Source organism: Anguilla rostrata, chromosome 1 (assembly GCF_018555375.3).
Source record: "Anguilla rostrata isolate EN2019 chromosome 1, ASM1855537v3, whole genome shotgun sequence".
NCBI classification, from domain to species: Eukaryota; Metazoa; Chordata; class Actinopteri; order Anguilliformes; family Anguillidae; genus Anguilla; species Anguilla rostrata.
The window spans coordinates 58,665,648-58,685,292 of record NC_057933.1 but is presented as its reverse complement, the minus strand read 5'-3'; the positions used below and the strand labels follow the sequence as shown (position 1 = coordinate 58,685,292).

The window sequence follows — 19,645 nt, the reverse complement described above, 5'->3', positions numbered from 1 at the left end:
TATCTTTTATATTTTGACAATACCTGTGCTAAAAAATATTTTTAAATAGTACGGTGCCTGATTGGAGCCCGAACTGGGAATCTTTAGAATAACGAGCAAACAACATTAAAGAACATATTTTTTATCGCAAAGGCATGTCCCATTTTTCAAATCCTTTTGGATAAAATACAGCCACACTTTAAACAGTTTTGCTTTTGCAATTCTGTAATGTTAGTGACCAACATATAGCACCAAAACTTGCGTTGTATATTCGGTCTGGTAGGTAACGGTCATATGGGAACTGGTGCCATAGTGCTACTGGATTTCTGTACCCAACGCCTATACATGACTACAATGTAGGCCTAAAGAATCAGACTACTATTGCATGCATTGTCCAGCCAGGGGCTTGTTCTGCAGGGCTGCAGCCGGGTAGCATTGGAGTCATTTTGTAACTGCGGTACACGTAGCAATCGAAATGATCAAGCATAGCCTACACGCAAGATAAAGTACGGTCAATTTGACCCTTCATGGCCATTTAAGTAAGTAAGTGTTTATAATGTTATTTCCTTATGCAATGTTGATATTCAAATTATATCAGAATGTTTAATACATATGTTTATGACAAGTCACGAAGGGGGAGCCTTATGGTTTTTATGATGGCAGGTTTATCAATTTCCTTAAAGAGACAATAGTCAAATTGACTGCTGTGGCATTTTTAGTGTTAACTACTTCTTAAATAGGCTGCTGTAGCTACGTTGCAAGTGCCATGTTTCTAAATTAATATTAGGTAGGCCTATAGATCATTCACCAACATAGAATTAGTTGGTCTATCATGTATACACTAACCCATTAAAAGCACTTCCACAAATTACATAAGCTTTATTCCAAAGCAATGCTACCCAATGTTTCCAAGATTATATCATGAAACTAGGCCGTGTGTGTTTTTTTTTACCATTGGAAGAGAATGGGGTAAGTCAAACTTTGAAAATTTGAATATGATATATGTAAATAATATGCAACACAGCTGTTATACTTAAAATAAAGTAAGAATTACTACAGTATATGTTTGAACAATTGTCTGCATGCAGAAAACATTTTTTGTTGAGGTGGTATAGGCCTACACTCAATCAACCCAATGTCCCACCAGCACCAACACAGGCTTCTTCCGAAACAAATTGAAATCGCTACAGAATCTCGCGAGACTTGAAAAGAGTACAACCATTTATGTAGGCGGAGCCAGCACAGCAAGCTTGCTTGACTTTTGCAGGATAGTAGCGATGGAAGCAGCTGCAGTGGAAGAGCAAGCATGCGATAACAAATACATTGTCAAGCGAGAAACTTGATGAATGAATGCAGTCGTCTTTTGTAAAATTACACTAATATAGCTGCGCCGGGTTGCGGCAAAGTTGCAAAAGGTACATTCGCTTCCCCGAACTGCTGCCGCGGGAAATCTGCTCTGTTGTCGCTGCTGCTGTTTCTTGCCGAAATACTGATACTCCGGTTAAATCAAATCATAGGTAAGAACTGTTCGTTATTTTTACGTAGTTAGAAAGTGGATTTACATGCCATTTTTGTTGCATAAATTAACTTTTATTTGAAAGTTTTATTTCTACTTGTAGGTTCTTTCACATTTAAAAGGTATACTGTAACGTTGATTTATTTGGTCATTCACGTAGTCATATTCACATTTGTTGCCTTGTTAAAATTAAACGTAGCCTACATTTAATTAAATCACGCAGCTTTGACATCAAACTCCCCATCACCTTTAAATATAGTAAATGACCGACTGTTCTTTTTGTGTGTCGGCTTTTCCGATGAAGTCATGCAAATTATCCTAGGTAATGAATGCGTAATCGAGTCGTTGTATGGTTTGGACAGTGGCACTGTGCATATCTACAACAGCGAAATAAAATCCAGTTTGTTTTCTGTGGTCAGACACGACTAAACGCCTTTTTAAATCTTCCCTACGGTTGAAAATATTCTATTATTCACCTGGATTTATGTGCCTGTAAAAATTCTGGGTGAGAGTAAATCCCAATTGTTCGTCCGACTTGGTTCGAGGCCGGTGGCGGTTTGGATATGTTCAGTGATACAGAAAATTCTTTGTGGGGCCGCAATATTATAAGAAATGGTACAGGATTGTCTGCGTAGTGTAGTATGGAAATAAAAGGTAAAAAAAATGTCGTCTTAGGCTGTCGTGTGACCCATACAGGTGGGACCTGGGAATTTGTGCTGGCCTTGCTGTCAGCTGCTGTTTACTTAGTAGACGAAAGAACAGATGTTAAGTCAAGTATACGTACACAGTAAAGGTAAGCTTGTCTTAGTGGCCATTGATTTCAGTTTAATTCTGTTTGTCTAGTGGGTACACAGGCCCACGTGCTTTAGAATTCTACCAGTGATTGATGATGCACATTCTATAGGTTGACAACAAATTTATAAAATGAATTTGGAAATTCATGGCAACCTTCTCTGAATGCATAATGTGAGGCTGTGGTTGCATCTTCCTGCTCATTTTGTATAGTTTTACATCCTATGGTGGATAATTAAAACTGGTGTCAACACATCAGTATTGGCATATTATTACAGTTAATATGTAGTTTCACTTTGTTTGGTTTTGACATTAGAAAGCATCCACATCATTTCAACATGTGACATATACTTTTCTGTTCATTAATATGATATGCCAATAACAATGAATACCACTGAAGTTATTTTAAGATCTTGAAATGTCATTTTTAATATTGTCTAGTGTCACTTAAGGTATAATACTTTTTACATTCAGAATATGCCATATTGTTGTAGATGTCTAAGATAATTTTTTAAATATGCTCTTCATCAGATGAGTATACTATATTTTCGGTGCATTGAAGTGCAGAGTCTGGTTGCAGTTAATACTTTACGTCAACATTAAGTGTTTTTAATGAAAGCGACTGATGTATGGGAGATTTTTTTGTGTCCGCAATGAGCTTCAGTTATGGAGTCATTGATTGTGTATCTGGTGCAGTTGTCAAGTTGGGTGCTCAGCAAAAATGCTCAGCGAAATTGTAATGTGACAGTGGTGTACAGGATTGCCTCCTGGATATCTGCTGGATGATGGAAACATCTAGCTACTGAATCAGGTCATTTGCAGGCTGTGTAGTGCATGGTGAATATGCATGCATGTGTTCCCTTTCCTCACCATGGCTGTGTTGTTGTTAAAAGGACTGCACTGGTTTCAGTGACTCTACAGTAGTGAGGTTGGGGGTGTACTGCCATGGGGTCAGTTCAGGTGCAGCACGATGCATGTTGTGTCGTACTAGTAGACGATTTTGTCTTTGTTTAGGCTACATCGTTGACAGCCGTGCGGACATAGCGCTGGTCTGACCCAACGCGCTACAGTGGAACACAGATTAGAAGGATTGGGAGTGAGACATCACAAGACACTGATGAGGCATGCTGTAAAGCCCCTTTCATCAGAAGGCATATTTAGTGACTGTTCATCACAAAGCAAATTGCCCTGCGGAAGGAGGATTCTGAACAGGGAAGCTCCAAGGTGATCCCGCGGAGCTCAGGATGTCAGAGAAAGACTAACAGGCGGCCATCGTTCCAGGAGGCTCATTAAAATGCATTAGAAATCTGAAGCTGCCCTGCGCTAGCCTCCCCCAGCTCTCTGGTGCTTATCATCCACAGAGCAAACCCCCTACATTGAAACACTTGGGACCTCCACAATCCCTTATGGCAGGACTGTGACAGAGAGGTGGTACCTACCTGCCTCTAAGAAACTAACTACCCCTGGGTCTCCAAAGGTGTTTGACACCCATGACCTTCACCATATAAGCAAATCCAGTACCTCTGCTGCAGTAAAGGGCTCTGTGTCTAAAGCGACTGTGACTCAGGGAGCACTGGAAGTACTGCAGAGAGGGGAGGGAGAAGGAGACAGTGATTAAATGATCAGGGGCCCTGGTGATGTAACCAGTCTTACTCATGGTCTCTGAAGAGGTCCAGATCATTAACTGGTCCAAATCATTACCTGTTCTGGGCCCAGTGTCAGGCAGCATAGGTATTTCGGGAGTATCCGGGCCCTAATCATTAAATCTGATTACTATTCATGGTAATTCGGAAAATGTATTGTAGACAGAGTTCTTTTCCTGTCAAAGTTGATCATAAACATTTGGAAGACATTTGGAAAATGAGATTTATGGAAAACTGGTGTTTAAACAGAAAATTAATTTATTGTTTGCAATAAAAATACATTTAAATCAGTTTCTCAGCACACTGGCCCTATGCCTTTATGCCATAACCGTGTACGACAAATGGCCACCTGCTCCCCTACCCCCACCCCCGTCCTTTTTCAAATGCAGATGCAGATACAGATTGTCTCTGCGCAGCCCTGCTTGGTCTATTTTGTATACCCAATTGTTTTATCCAGCCAAGTGTTAATGGTAGTCCTGTAAATTTTGGCTGGTTTGTCCTGTGTCTTTATTTTTTTACTGCAGTATTGTTTCATCACAGCTGGTTTCTGGACTTTTTGCATTTAGAGCACTGCACCTTTTTGTGAAATGGAAAAGGTCATTTTTTGATAAATAGCCTCATGTAACAAAGAGGCCTTTGTAAATCTCTTCACAAAGGCTTTTGCCTTTCCGTTGATGTGTTTTGCTGGAAGAGCTTGCTTATTCATTCATAATTGTAAGTTAATAGTACATATTTGTGAAGTGAAACATTAACTGCATTATTATTATTTTTTAACAATCCACCATTTCAAAGTAGCACAGTCATAGATTATATTTTTTAGTTCGAGCAATTATGGAACTGCTAGCCAGCACAGATAATGAAGCAAACATTTTATTTCTTTCAACAGTTAAGGGAGGATGCTGATGCAGGTCAGCTGTTATATCATAGGGCAGTAGATTTTGATTAAGCCTATTTTTCTGGCTGATGTGTTAAACAACTTGGAAAAAAGTTCTACCCTGTCTGGCCATTCAGTTTAGTAGTTTGAAATTTGTTCCATGTGTTTTGCAATTGTAATATTTTCCCTTGTTTTCCAGTACTTATTTGCTCTTCTCGTAATATAGGCTATATAGACATCTTTGTGATGTCTATGGGTCACAGTCTCAAAGAAGTCAGTACATGCAAAGGATTTAGGACAGAAATGTGGGTGGGGGGTGTATAAAAAGTGACAATTTTTACATAGTAAAGTGTATAAAAATACTCTTAAACCTGAGAATATGTACTTTAACCACATGCATGTTTGATTACAAATTTAAAACTGAAGTACAGAACAAAATCAAGAAAAAAATGTCTTCGGCCCAAACAATATGGAGGTCACTGTATAACACCTGTCTCCATCACATCAAAAGTCACAGTGTGTAATGGAAGCCTACTTTGGCAAAATGTCGTGAAGGAGATTTACTTTAATTAATCATATCAAGTGTGAAATATTGCCTGGATTTGAAAGAAATGGTCAAACCTTGAAGACATAGAAAACATTCTTGAGGGAAGGCGTCTTTACACAGAATGAATCAATGGACAGTCAATTAACGGAAGGATTGCTCCAGTTAGTCAACGTAACTCACTTGCTGGTGCAAATCATTGGAGACTGTTCGTATGGAAACGTTTTGTTTAAAAATAGGCTGTACCATCACTTTAAGGCAGGGGCATCTCGTAGGGCAGAGTAGGGCTGTGCATATCTGGAACACAAGAAACACACTGAAAGTTCAGATGGCACTCCTGGCTGTGCTGCCTCGTGCAGTGTGGTGACTGCTTTTATTTTCACTCAAGGGCCTGATCCCAGGAAGAGAACAGAGCCAATTAACGGGAAAGCAGGAGAAGTCAAAGATTCATGAAGGATGGGTATCCTTTTAGGCAAACCCATTGTGGAACCTGGCCAGCATGAGAATCACTTCTTCCTTCACTACAAAACCTGTTTACTTGATATTCTCCAAGGGTATTTACTTCAATTAATGGCATTTATTATATATAAGCTTTCAATAAAAGAAAGGTTTTTTGGATACTGGGCATAAAGGAGAGTGGGCGAGATAACTTCAAACCATAGTGGGTGGGAACTCCTGGGAGAGGAACTGGATGCTGATGGAATGCTGTGTTAACATTGCACCAGATAGAAATAGAATTGGACGTGTGCTGCAGTCCCAGGTGTCATCTGAGACCATGCATGCACAGAGCTGTGAGTGGAACCCTGTGACCTCTTGCTAATTTGATTTTTTTTTCTTCCCCCCCATGGAATTTGCACTCATTCTTTCAGATAGATGTGAGCCAAAAACCCAAAACACACCTACATAAAATAAGAATTTCTGACTAGATTTTCATACCGCAATTGTAGGTAGAAATGTGTTTGTGGAGACTGCATCAGAGCAAAATTAGGTGGCCATTTATTGATGAAGCATGATGCCACTTATGACATCCTCCTATTTCTTTTATTTTTGTTGCACAAGGCTTCAGTTTAATACAGCCAATGTAAGACATTAGGCTATCTGACAATTTGAGCAGCAGTATAGTTTTGCTGAAATCCTCAAAGAATTAAAATAAATTGGTATTAAAAAGATGTATACTCATTTTCCTTTTAAATAAGGATTATGTCACTTCACTGTACATGGAATCATACATGAGCTCACATGGGTTTAGCAAGTGTAACGGCTTTGTGAACATGTTGCAGACGGTAATAACATTTTAATGTAGGTTGCCACTGCTTTAAGCAGGTTAGGTAATCTGATTTAAGCGTGTCTTCACGGGAGATTTTGTGAGCCTGTTAGATGAGATGTTTTAAACATGTTATCGGTAAGATTTTGTTAGCAAGCATGTTTGAAAGTCAGCTAGCTGTTTGAAGCATGTTTAAGCATCCTGTTGGATGAAATGTAAGCTTGTATGCATGTTGGATTATGGACCTTTTGCGTGTTAGGGAAAATTAAGATAAGATTATGGAAGGTGTTGTTTTAGTTGTTGTAAAACGGTATGATAGTATGGTGCTGTGGAGCTTTGCTCATCTTGATGCCTGGCTCAGGTTGGATGAAACTCTCTGCTGTCTGTTCAGTGAAAAACTCCCAGAGCCTCTTTTTTATTGCTCACTATGATGCAATTAAAAATGTAATGGAGCTGGACACTGTACTTATAGAGGTGTCTGAATAGCCACTGGAGGGCACACAGCGCAGTGCTGCTCCTACGCACAGTGCCTTTGTGCCATGTGCGTTACCACACACTGCGTATTTTCTGCTGCGCTCTTTTCTGTAATTAACTTTATTGTCTTCTGACCCATCAATGTGTTCCTGCTTGGCTTCTTTTGCTGCTGGGCCTGGCATGACTTCATGAGCCGGATGATTCGGATGCAGTGTTGTCATTAGTGCAGTGTAGCATGTAGTAATTAAGCCTATTTGTACTGCGACTCAACTGCAGTGTACCACCTTTGCAAATTGTAATTTTTCCATTCACAAAGCTTTCTTGTACCACCCCCCAGCTTACTTGTGAGTTGACAAGTACTGCTACTCCACGGGGCTGACACAGGTCAGAATGCCAAAACACCTGCCTGGTTCTAACTCAAGAGCAGAAAGGCAGTATAAAATAATGAGCCAGCCTGCTTCCAGCATAATGTGAAAAGGGGTTTGGTTTGGACAGTAGAGGTTCTCCATTCTTCTGAACCATGTCCGTGACATGTCATCTGTGAAATTGTAGCCAACAGTTTGTGCCCAGTTTTTTCAGATATGTCCATTTTACAGCCTTTTTTGCAGCCCTTTTTGCGACACTGTTTACAGAATGTTTTGTTCTCTGTGGCAGTGTGTACTTGGCCACAGAGGGCGCCATTCAGCCTTTAGAGTTTTAATGGGATCTTTCTGCTGTGGTGCAGCATGGGACAGCACTCGCAGGCATGAGTGGGAGGAAGAGCGTGTCCACTGCCGATGCCCAGAAGAATTAGCCACTCAACACAACCACGGCAGGCTTCAGACCCACACGCCTATGTTGCCTTTGACAGTGCCCGCACATTGTTCTCTAATGCTGGTTTGAGGCAGCCATTTTTGTCTCATAGTCAAGACAGCAAGATTAAAACATCACTGTCCTCCATCCTTGTGCTAACCTCTGACCTGGAGATTCTGCTTTTGACATGCATAAGAGAATGACATGATATTTACCAACTTTTTAGCACCCACACAGTATGTGCTTATTAAAATATTGAACTGCATTGCAATGTGAAAGGTCTTGTGTTTCCCACAGAGCAGAGCTGCATGTAGGAGGCAGTGATGTCATTCGCTGTAGGGCTGTATGGTTTTCTCCTAAATGGCACAAGGCTGTCTGCTATAGGGCTCTGAGATTGCGTGCATGCGTTTATGCATGTATTTGTGTCAAACTTGAACCAAATATGTTAAAAAAATAAAAAAATTAAGAAAGGACAAAAAAGAAACAAGAATTTTAGAAACAGAAAAGCAAACATAGCATAAAAATGTATACATCTGTCTTGCTACATATAGCTAGTCATGAGAGTAATTGCAACACTGTTGTTAGCCATATTATAACAAAAAGACTTCCAAGTTTGCATTGTACAAGCAATATAAATGATTACTGTATGAAACCTAAATGTGAAAAATGTTCCTGAACTAGCCTTTTTAGCGTATTCACATATCATTGAAACTGAAAATACGATTGATAGTTGTTTTGTATTGAACTATATTTTTAAAAGCGTTTGAAGTGGTCTGTAACTATCAGTGAGTAGATGCAGGGAATTTTTGTCCCGCTAGAGTTGGGTGGGCTCTTGGCAAGGGTTCCATTGGTTACTTCTGCAAAACTGCCCAGTTGCTACTCATCAGGTTGGTAGGTTAGTTGGTGTCAGCTCTGGTTAGATATGTGCTAGGCTAGCTCACCTGTAGTATGCTCTGTAGCTTGTCGTATGGATGGTAGTCAGAGCCCCTCTGGTCAGTATTTGAGGGGAAGAAGAACATCTCAGCATTGTTCTTGAAATGCTTCACAGTGTCAAATAAATAAATAAAGAACCAAAAGAAAAAAACTAAATTTGTGTGTCAAATATAAAATTTGAAATGGTGGGGGAAGTGTCTCAGAGAGGCGTTCTCTTTGAGCCTATCGGGTGAGATGGAAAGTTCATCTACAGCATTAGACCCTGCAAGTAGGGCCGCACCACAGGCAAGAAGGATTAATGGTTTGATACACTGCTTGGGCCCAGGAGGATAGCCGTCTGATAGGAAGGAGATGCAGGGGGGTGGAGAGAGCTGAAATGAGTTTTGGGTACATTAATCAGCCTCTATGTTCCATTAATTCTTCTTTACAAGGTCATTACGACACACAGTCCACAGCTGTATTTCCACACAAGCATCCCGTTCAGAGTGATTCTGACCATATTAAATGTAAGCATAAATAAGCATGCTGTTTAATCACATGTTGGCCACATATTAGGAAAACACTGGTGGAAACGGAAGAACACAGAATCAGGCTACTCCTGCCACCAAAAGTAACATAAGAAAGGGCCTTGGTCTGCTGGCAGTTTGGTCCTCCTGCTTTCATTGATACCAAAGTTTTTTTGCAGGATTTCTGAACACCACATCTGCTTACAGTGAGTAAGCATTTTGTACAGTTTGTCCCATCTTAATTTTAAGGCAGAGGGTGAAACTTAAAGAACTTTCATCTTTGTTTTAAGTATATACAGGTAAACACGCAATGGCATTAGCTGAAGAAAGCTAAAAAGGCATTATTCATATTTTATCTATACCTTAATAAACATAGAAATATAGAAATGAATCAAAATCTAAAGTGAGACGTAGGCCTAATTCATGCATTTTAAGAATTCTCATTCTCTACAAGCCAGTACAGTAACATTTAAGGTGACTCAGCAAATCGCTTGGCCAATTGGCTTACGAAATCTAATATTTTAGCAAATAAGAGAAAGAGAGGTGTGCAGGTACAGCAAGTCGTGAAAGAGAGATGCTGTTTTAGGCAGTGTCATGGTATGTGGGTGTAACATGATGCAGCAAAGCCTCTCTGCTGCTCTTAACCTGAGAGAGATGCAGGAGAGCGCAGGGAAAAGACAGGCCTCTGTGGGTGAAAACAAGCCTCTGTGATTGGAGTCTTAAGACTTTCTGTCTGGTGACTGAATTTCTGGGGTTTCAAACTCTAGCCCTAGAGGGCCTTTGTGTGAGTTCAGCCAGAGCCCAATTTAGGTCTTAAAAACAAATTGTGGATTATAGCCAATCAATAGCTTAAATTAAAGCACTTGTATGCTGAAATGTAGGAAAACCAGTAGCCGCTGCTGTGCTCCAGGGTTTGAGTTTGAGATCCCTGCTGAGGGTGATTTGTGGGTGCAGATTTGAGGTGTTCTGTGGGTTTGAAGACATGCCTTTGATGATAAAGACTGAAGGCTTTATAAATGGATGAGGTCTAAAGGGTCTCGCTCCCTTGCTCTCCCTCTCTCTCTTTCTCATGCGCTCTCTAACTCTCTGTCTCTTCCTCCCTCTCTCTTTAATGTATACATTTAATTTTTAAATATGGTGATCAATATTATTCACACAGGGCACAACATTAGAAACATCATCCAAAGTTTTCTTTATGGAAAATGGGAGATGTCTCCCATTTTAGTGGTAGAGGTGTGCCCCTGTAGATTACACTTGTGCTTGTGTGAGCTTCCCGTGTATTGAGTTTTTTTTTTTTTTTTTTTTTTCTGTGAGCAGTGTTTGTGGTTATCTGGGATGAATTCACAAGTCATCAGTCTCAACAGAGAAAAACAAGGACATGAGTGCTAGATGATGTTTCTGCCATGGAGATGAACATCACAGCTACATCCTCCCAGGAGTCGTAGAGGAATGCCCTGTGTACTCTCTGTGTAGAGGTAATTTCCTCTAGAATGCGGAGAGCTCCTTTTCTGTCTTTTCTTTGTTGAACATTCTGCACTACAGGGGCTCACTTGCTAAGACATCTGAGACAAGGACCCACAGTCTGTGATATTTATGGTAGCATGTGGCTTTTATTTAGTATGCATACACATTTATATAACAGACAAAGGAGTGTCCATAATTCAAGACTCGCAGCATGCGTCTCTTTAGTTTGACAGTTCCATTCAGCCTGAGGGCTTTCGCAGTTTGTTTTCTCCTTGTTCGTATCAGCAGATAATTATTCCATTGTAGGGAGTTCGTATAGGCCTAAGACAGGTATGTCACCAGTCCTGTGCTGAAAAATGATGTGCATAAATGCAGTGAGATTTCTCTGTCGTGACAGATATTGGGAAAGCCTATACTTCAGGTGTGAATAGTAAGCTCCGCAGTGTTGTGGATTGTATTCTGTGCACTGCATGCACTAGTGTCAGGAGTAGCCTATGGAGTACGTGTGGTCACAATGGGTAGTTTTTTACAGGGAAGGCAAACATGAGTTAAAATCCTGGAATGTACCACTGGATGGGCTGTGTAAGTGAAAGACATGGTGAACCAGTAAAATTCTGAACCAAAATGTTCCTCTAAGGTGTCATAATGTACTGCTGCTGTGCTTAAAAATATAAGAGGTTCAATTATAACATGTAACTTACGCCTTTTCCACCTTTATTAGATACAGTGTGACTGTAGACCTTTAGTGAGCGGACAAAAATGTTTTACAGAACGTCCCTTTCATGTTGTCCTTGATGAATAGGTTTCTATGGGTCCGCTTTCTCAGCACTTAATGGGAGTTCTCAGCTTTGTAGCATTTGTTCATGCTGAGAATCTTAAACACTGCACAAGGCCAGTGTGGAGTTTTTGCTTTTCACAGCTTTTAGAGACTATTTCCTGTGTGCATCCGTGGGTCCAAATTTCATGTTTTGAATATAGACCTTCTTGTCCTCCAAAGGGGAAAGTAAATGAAAACCAGTAGCCAGAAATTATTACCCATACTCTACCGTGTAGTGTCAGGGTTGCTGTCTGTGTAGTGGGGAGATCAGAGCATTCTTTATTATTCTACCTTGGTAGCTGGCCTGGTTTAACTGTTATACCCTGCTGCTTTCTGAAGGAAACACTCACACATTCATCCTGGAACGCATTATGCAATGTTTGTAAAATCGCCAAGTTCACTGTGAAGGTGACACGTAATGAGAGGTCAGCAGTAAAATTAGGCGATTCAGGGTAACTCGATTCAGGGCTTTATTGAAGGAAAATGTCCCTTGTTTGGTCGTGTCATCTGAAAAAGCAGGCATATCACAGAGCCCATCCCAGTCCAGTCATTGAGCTATAAATATCTGTTTATGTAACGAGATCTACAGATGTTATGTGTCAGTTTTCATCTACATTCCTGCAAAAGAAATGTTTTTAAAAATAGTAAGACAACCATTAATCTTATCTTACTGAATTTATTAACGCTGTAGATATATATCAAAGACTGACTAGTTATGTAGCTGCCTTTATATCATTTACAGTGGGCTTGCCAAAGAACATATTTTTACCCCACATTGTGCTATTTTGTAAGACAGTGTCATACTTCTGGTCATGCTCTGTGTTGCATTTTAGCCTTTCATTTAGGCTAATTTCATTGTATTAGTCTTTTTTGCTATTTGCATGATTATAGCAAAAAATCGATCTGTTCAAGGAATAATAGAGGTAAATCAAACTGTTGCATAACCTTCTGATCTGTTTCACTGCATGACGTCCTTTGAAACTTCCCTTTAGATTTTTTGTCTGGTTCTACTGACTCAACCATATTTAGCCATTTTGAGGTAGACTAAACGCATTCTCCCTTATACAGCATAGGAGACAGCAGGTGTACACACTTTAAACCTGTGATACTAGGCTCATTGCTCAGAGTAAAGCATGCATTTGAATGTAAAATAGACATGTCCTAAAATAAACATTGACACATTGAGATTCCTGCTTTGCATCATTATAGAACAACTTGTAGGAGAGAGAAGTGTTGATTTCCAGACTGCAAATTTGAGGATGCCACCGACAGGCCTGACAGCATTATATCACAAAGTTATGCAGAAACACCAACAGCTGTGTTTTCCCCTCGTTATCTTCAGCTGTGAGTGGAGCTGCTCATTTCTATGCCTTCAGCCTCAGCTTGGGCAGCAGGCTACTGTTCTGTAACATGTCTAACAGCAGTTATTTTCATCTTAAAATAAACTTGTTTATTCAGATTGTGGTAAAAATAGGAACTATTCCAGTTTTTTGAGGTTTCACATTCACATGAGTCATCTCTCACAGAATTTTCTCTCTTTGTGCTGCTGCCACCTCTCTTCCCTCTCTCCATTTTTCCATTGCTTGCTCTGATTAGTACCCTTCTCTCCATGTCTACTCAAACTGTCCTGCAATTGGCACACTTTCTGTCTCTACCATTCCGGCTCTTGCTCTGTGATTGGTTCTTTGTTGTGTCCCTGGAACATCTGACATCCTTCTTTTTCCCCTCTCTTTGCTTTGTGATTGGTGCAGGGTGACTCCTGCCTTGGAGCATGAGCACAGAAGCCCAAGCGAGGGCAGGGGTCCTGCTATGATGCAAGCTCTGGGCTGCAGGATGAACCTGGCGGCGGTTCTGAACGGCCTGCTGGTGTCGGTGGTGGCGGCGCTGCTGTGGAAGTACGTGAAGCTGAGCGAGCACGCCGCTCTGCTGGAGGAGGAGCTGCTGCTGACGCGCCAGTCCCAGGAGCTGTCGCAGGTACGCATCGACTACCACGCCGCCCTGCAGGCCCTTCAGCAGCACGGGACCCGCATGGTCTGCACGGGCAAGATGCACACGGACCGCGTCTGCCGCTTTGACTACCTGTGCTACTCCACCGAGGCTGAGGAGTTTGTTTTCTTCCACAGCAACGCCTCTGTCATGCTCCCTAACCTGGGCCCGCGCCGCTTCCAGCCCGCGCTGCTGGACCTATCCTCCGTGGAGGACCACAACACCCAGTACTTCAACTTCCTGGAGCTGCCCGCAGCCGCCCTCAAATTCATGCCCAAGCCTGTGTTTGTTCCTGACGTCGCTCTCATTCTCAACCGCTTCAACCCTGATAACCTCATGCATGTCTTTCACGATGATTTGTTGCCCATATTCTACACCATGGGTCAGTACTCGGACCTGGATGAAGAGGCCCGGCTGGTCTTCATGGAGGGCTGGAGCGAGGGCCCCCACTTCCAGCTCTACCGCCTGCTGAGCAGTAAACAGCCGCTCCTCAAGGAGCAGCTGAGGAACTTCGGCAAGCTCCTGTGCTTCACCAAGTCCTATGTGGGCCTGTCCAAAATGACCACCTGGTACCAGTATGGCTTCGTCCAGCCTCAGGGACCCAAGGCAAACATACTGGTGTCGGGAAACGAGATCAGGCAGTTTTCATCGTTCTTGGCAGAGAAGCTGAACGTGACGGTGGGGGAGCAGACAGAGAAGACGGACGAGTATATTGTGGTCTTCAGCCGCTCTCTTAACAGGCTGATCCTGAACGAGGCGGAGCTGATCCTGGCACTAGCGCAGGAGTTCCAGATGAAGGTCGTCACCGTGTCCCTGGAGGAGCAGTCCTTTGCGGACATCGTCCGAGTCCTCAGCAGGGCGTCCATGCTGGTCAGTATGCATGGGGCCCAGCTGGTCACCTCTCTCTTCCTTCCTCGTGGCGCCGCTGTGGTGGAGCTGTACCCATATGCCGTCAACCCAGAGCATTATGCTCCCTACAGGACACTGACCTCGCTGCCAGGTATGGACCTGCAGTATGTGGCCTGGAGGAACACCAAGGAGGAGAACTCTGTGACCTTCCCAGAGCGTGCCTGGGATCAGGGTGGCATTGCACACTTGGAGAAGGAGGAGCAGGAACGTATCATGAAGAGCAAGGAGGTGCCGCGACACCTGTGCTGTCGGAACCCAGAGTGGCTTTTCCGCATCTACCAGGATACCAAGGTGGACATTGCCTCCCTTCTGGATGCCCTGCACCAGGGACTGGCCTCCAGGCCAGGGCCCAAGAGGGCTAGGCCTGCCAGCACAGTCCACCCAGGCAGGGTGAGGGAGCCCAAGTGCCAGACCTCCGTCCAGGCAACCAACGAGGCCAAGCTGACCGTGTCCTGGCAGATCCCCTGGAACCTCAAGTACCTGAAGGTGAGGGAGGTGAAGTATGAGGTATGGATTCAGGAACAGGGGGAGAACACCTACATGCCTTACATCTTACCGCACCAGAACTACACCTTCTCCGAGAACATCAAACCTTTCACCACCTACTTGGTGTGGGTCCGCTGCATCTTCAACAAAACACTTCTGGGCCCTTTTGCAGATGTCCTCATGTGCAGAACCTGATGCCGGTTTGTTTGCAGGGTTGAAAAAGACGGGGACTAACTCCAGCTCTGTCCAGACAGCCAGACACACTGCTGAAGCTTACTCTCAGATGCATTTTCCTTCTGTTGGTTCTGTTGCCTCAGTAGCTCTGTATGATCAGAAGAGCCTGGCCCACTGTTGCCAAGGTCCTGGCTTGTTCTGTGATGTGTTTGGTGCCTGTGAGATGGAGGTCATGCGGTTCTCTCCAGAGGGTGGTGAAATACAAGGTGAAATGCAAATTAGCTGCTGGGAGTTTTATGGAAATATAGAACACGTCGGAAAAGCTCAAAGAAAAAAGGAACTGTTTAAGATTCTAAACCCGAAGGCACTGCTATAGTTAGCGACATAGGATTCTTTAAAATAAGTGCTATTTAGTCTGCGCATCTTTTCAGGGGGTACAACTTGTTTTACAAATAATTATTTATAATTGAGAGGAATTAAATGCTTTGTTTTTATTTATATTTATCAGTCCAGGGCACTGAAGACTTTTTTGTTTACCTATTTGGAAAGTGAATTGTGTTCGTATGTAATGTAGGTTTTTGGTAAGTTGTCCGTTCCAGGCATATAATTATATTTCTAGGTCTCATATTTTTGCCCAGAGTGATTTATTGAGCTGATTGAGTGATTTGATTAGAAGTAGACTAGAACTGTACGTGTCTGTATTGTACCTTCTCCATATAGGCTTTGCTGTATTGTTTTTGCTATATGCTGTTGTTGTGTACAGTTTTGTCATTGTTTCATTTGTTTCATTTTTTGTATAATGTAGCCAAAACCATGAAACCAAAGTACATTTAATGTTTGATGATTTTAAGGTCTGTGTTTTTAATTGTGTCATTCTGCATTTTTCGTACATTATGTGATTTTGTGAAAATCGTTCTGGATAACACGACTGATTTAGCGCAGTGTTCTGCCCACAGTCCTCATGTAAAACGTGCATCTTGTCTTCAAGGTTATTCTGTGAGAATGGGGGATGTCAGTGCTCTGAAAATTGCGTGTTTGCCCATTGAAGGAAGGAGCAAATGTCCATGAGCAAATGTCAGTGCTGTTTGAGGAGATGTAGATAAGATTTAGGTTGTGGATTTAAAACCCATCAGTGCTGCAGGGCCCGTGCCTGGAGAGGAAAGCGCAAATGGCTGTGTGATCAGAGGAGCTGGGTCTGTCAGGCCGCCTGCCACCTGGTGAAACAGGCAGTTGACAGACACAGAATCCTGACTTTTTATCTCAGCCCGACTGAAGAACAAGCTTTACACGTACTGAAGAAGTGTTTTATGCAGTAATAGGAGCTTTGACTTGTGCGAAGCAATCACTTTAACCACCATTGTGAAAATACTAGGAATCAGTGATTTTAAGTCTGAGTCACATGATGGCTCCATATTCAGTTTGGGCATCATGAAGCCTCGCAGTAATATTACCCATTAAGATTTTTGCATGATATGATAAAATTCCACTATATGGCCACTATAATACTGTGCACATCATCTATGCTCTTATTAGATTATAGATGATGACTGAGATTACCCTGCTTTTCAGTCAAAATGCAACGCAACATTTGTGCTGTCATTAGAATATAAATTCCAATTTTTACCATAAAGCAAATAAATATTTATTATATATGACTGAACTTATTTTTTTTAACCAAAAATGTGTTTGTTTTTTTTGTTTGTTTTTTGTCAAAGGCAATATAAGAAAGAAAAAACATACTTTTCTGTTATATAGCAACATATATCGCTGTTAGGTTTTCTTAAAGAACTCCCCCCATTGAGATGCAGAAATAGCCTGGGACATAATTTGCTTATTAATATTGATATTAATATTTATGATCTCCATTACCATTCCATGCAGGTACAACCATGTTTAAAACCAGTATATAATTACCCCTCTCTGTTTTCTCTGTGAATTCAGAGTAGTAGCTATAACAGTTTAATTCCCTGAACCAAACTCTCAAGTGTTGATCAGGCCAGTTTACGGTTTATACTGCAGAAGAATCTGAATTCTAGGCAGTTCCCCACTGTATTCATTTGACTGTGATGCCTCCATTGGGGCATCTGGAATTTGTCAGTTCTTGTTCCCCAAATGTGGAATGTTGTTTAGTGCCACAACGTAAGATGTACCAGCGCCACCAATTTTCTATACGTAATTAGGAGCATTCTTCATATTCACTTCAATTGCGACCGTGATATAAAGTTTTCCGACCCAAATAAACGTACCTTGATCTTTACTGTGCTTTTGTCCGTGGAATAAATGAATCTCTCTGTGTACCTCTCAGGATAAATAACTGATGTTGTTTTCTCCGAGCGCAAACAGAAAGCCAGACAAGTGTGCACTGTGTTGGATGGTAGCCAGGCCCTAAAATGTTTTTGTTGTTTTGTTTTCTCCCATCTCTGTGCTGAGGAAAATCCTGTTCCCAGTTAGCTGTACTGTTTAATTTGAAAGATTTTTCGGTTTCTGGTGTAGCAGTGATGTGTGATGGATGCAGTATCGAAGCTCTTAGTTCAACCCATCGCTGTTGTTTTTAATGTGGAATGGTAGTGTAGAGGTCTCCCCCAACAGTGTGGAAATCTATTTGCTAAAAATGAAAATGAAGTATTAACTACTGTATAAACTGAAAAGCTAAGCAGTTGTGTTTGTCATTATAAGAGAACAATGAGTATATTATGAAATATGCTTTGATCATTTATTTAATAAACCACATTTCTTTTAACATACTGTGCTGCAGCTGTCTCTGATTTCTGTCTGCCATGTTCTTATTGTATCTTTATTCATTAATTCTTGAAAGAACAAATATGAAAGCCTAAATATGGTTCCTATATAAAGGAGGCATAGGCAGATACATGGGATTGGATGACATTGTTATTTTACCATCATTACACTGAATGAATCGGATCTGCTTTATCTGTTTTAATTAGCTCTTTTTATCCATACCATAGCTGCGACTGTGAAGGGTGTTTTCTTAATGAAGATTTTAATTGGTTGGGTTATATATATATGTGTGTGTGTATATATATATATATATATTATATATATTTATTATATATAAATAATATATATATATATATATGTTCTGTTCACCGAGAAAATGTATAAACAGTCTTGCCAAATAACGTTTGATAAAATAATTGATGGTTTCACACTAGGGCTGTCCGATTTAGATTAGAATTTTCAATATTTCGTGAAATTGTAAAAGTGAACGTTTGAATACGTGTATTTGTTATCATTAGTGTGCACTCAAAATCAGTCATGTTCCAGTCTAACACGAATGACACCTTTTCAGCTTTTGCATTTTAAAATGTTACCATAGCTGAGTAATGGTGTAAAGCCGATGAGGTGATTAAGCATGGAAAGCGTGGAAAGAGTCGCTAGCAGTTGACCAGAGTCCTCTTGCGTGGTGGAAAACCATTGCACAGCTAGCGCAGAAATACCGGGGCGCCCAAACACTAAAGCGGCTTGTTTTTCCCTCAGCATGGAACATAGTAAATTAAAAAATGCACAGCACTTGCCTCTAACCAAGTGGGACGTTTTATGCTTTTTGCAAATAATCGCTAGAAGGATCGTGCTGATACAGACTGCCAAACTGAATCCGAAGCGTAGTATTCCCCAGGTCATTCTTACAGAATGAGAATGAGAACGATGTAGTCCAAATAAGGGTTTAATTGTAGATTAAAATGCATGACTTAGACTGTTGGTATATGATCTAGTCTGTTCCATGTAATGACATGTAAGTCTGAAATCTTTGTTTACTTCAGGTCGTTGTTACAACCGATAACATAGGTCAATTGACCTTTAGTAAATAATAGATGGCTAACTCTGCTTTTGTTTTCTCAGCAGCCATAAACGATTTATGTGAAATCTTTACCTTACATTGCTTTGCCTTGTGTCCTTATTGCAGCCCTTTATGGACATAGCACTCATAACAAGAAGTGGCCTGTTATCCCATACATTTTATGGCAATACAAAACATATGCACATTGCACAGTAAGTATTTGAATATAACCATATTTATTTGGGATACAGCATTCAAATTAATATCTTTTGTCTATTTGGTTGCTTTGTACCATACATTTTTTTCTTGTTCCCCCATATTTTTCCCTCTCTCCTGGACCACTTGTTCCTTTCCTCACAGGTTGTTTTCTGCCAGTTTAAGTCTGGAGACAAGATCTGCCCTGTCAGTCACAAATAGACCAGCTCTATAGGATTCAGCATGGGGTGAAGACGAGCGAGATGACGTTTTCAGAGTAATTCAGAGCAATTTTAGAAGGGGAGAGAGCCTTCAGAGCTGGGGGAGAAAGAGAGGTCCTTCAGAGCACGGGCATAAGGAGTGTAAAGCATTCCGAGCAAAGATGGATGGAGAAGGTCAAACCGTAAGCGACACACCAAAGATTTGATTTTGATGAGTTATAGTTTTGATGGCTGATTTGGGAGTGAAATGTGTGGCACCTGGTGTTGGCAGCTTCTG

At 41.4% G+C, this 19,645-nt stretch overlaps 1 protein-coding gene across 6 annotated transcripts; it reads left to right on the top strand.

Annotated features, from left to right (window-relative positions):
- Positions 1-1,215: 1,215 nt before the first annotated feature.
- Positions 1,216-17,897, top strand: pomgnt2 (protein O-linked mannose N-acetylglucosaminyltransferase 2 (beta 1,4-)). 6 transcript variants are annotated; one of them, XM_064345318.1, is made up of 4 exons: positions 1,216-1,496; positions 2,192-2,288; positions 10,635-10,784; positions 13,350-17,897. In XM_064345318.1, exon 4 carries the CDS (start codon positions 13,408-13,410, stop codon positions 15,172-15,174), a length of 1,767 nt encoding a protein of 588 aa, XP_064201388.1. In that variant the 5' UTR covers positions 1,216-1,496; positions 2,192-2,288; positions 10,635-10,784; positions 13,350-13,407; the 3' UTR covers positions 15,175-17,897. The 6 variants fall into 6 exon arrangements, with proteins under 6 accessions (XP_064201388.1, XP_064201396.1, XP_064201405.1 ...); XM_064345326.1 differs by having other exon boundaries at positions 10,635-10,792; XM_064345335.1 differs by lacking the exon at positions 2,192-2,288.
- Positions 17,898-19,645: the final 1,748 nt, after the last annotated feature.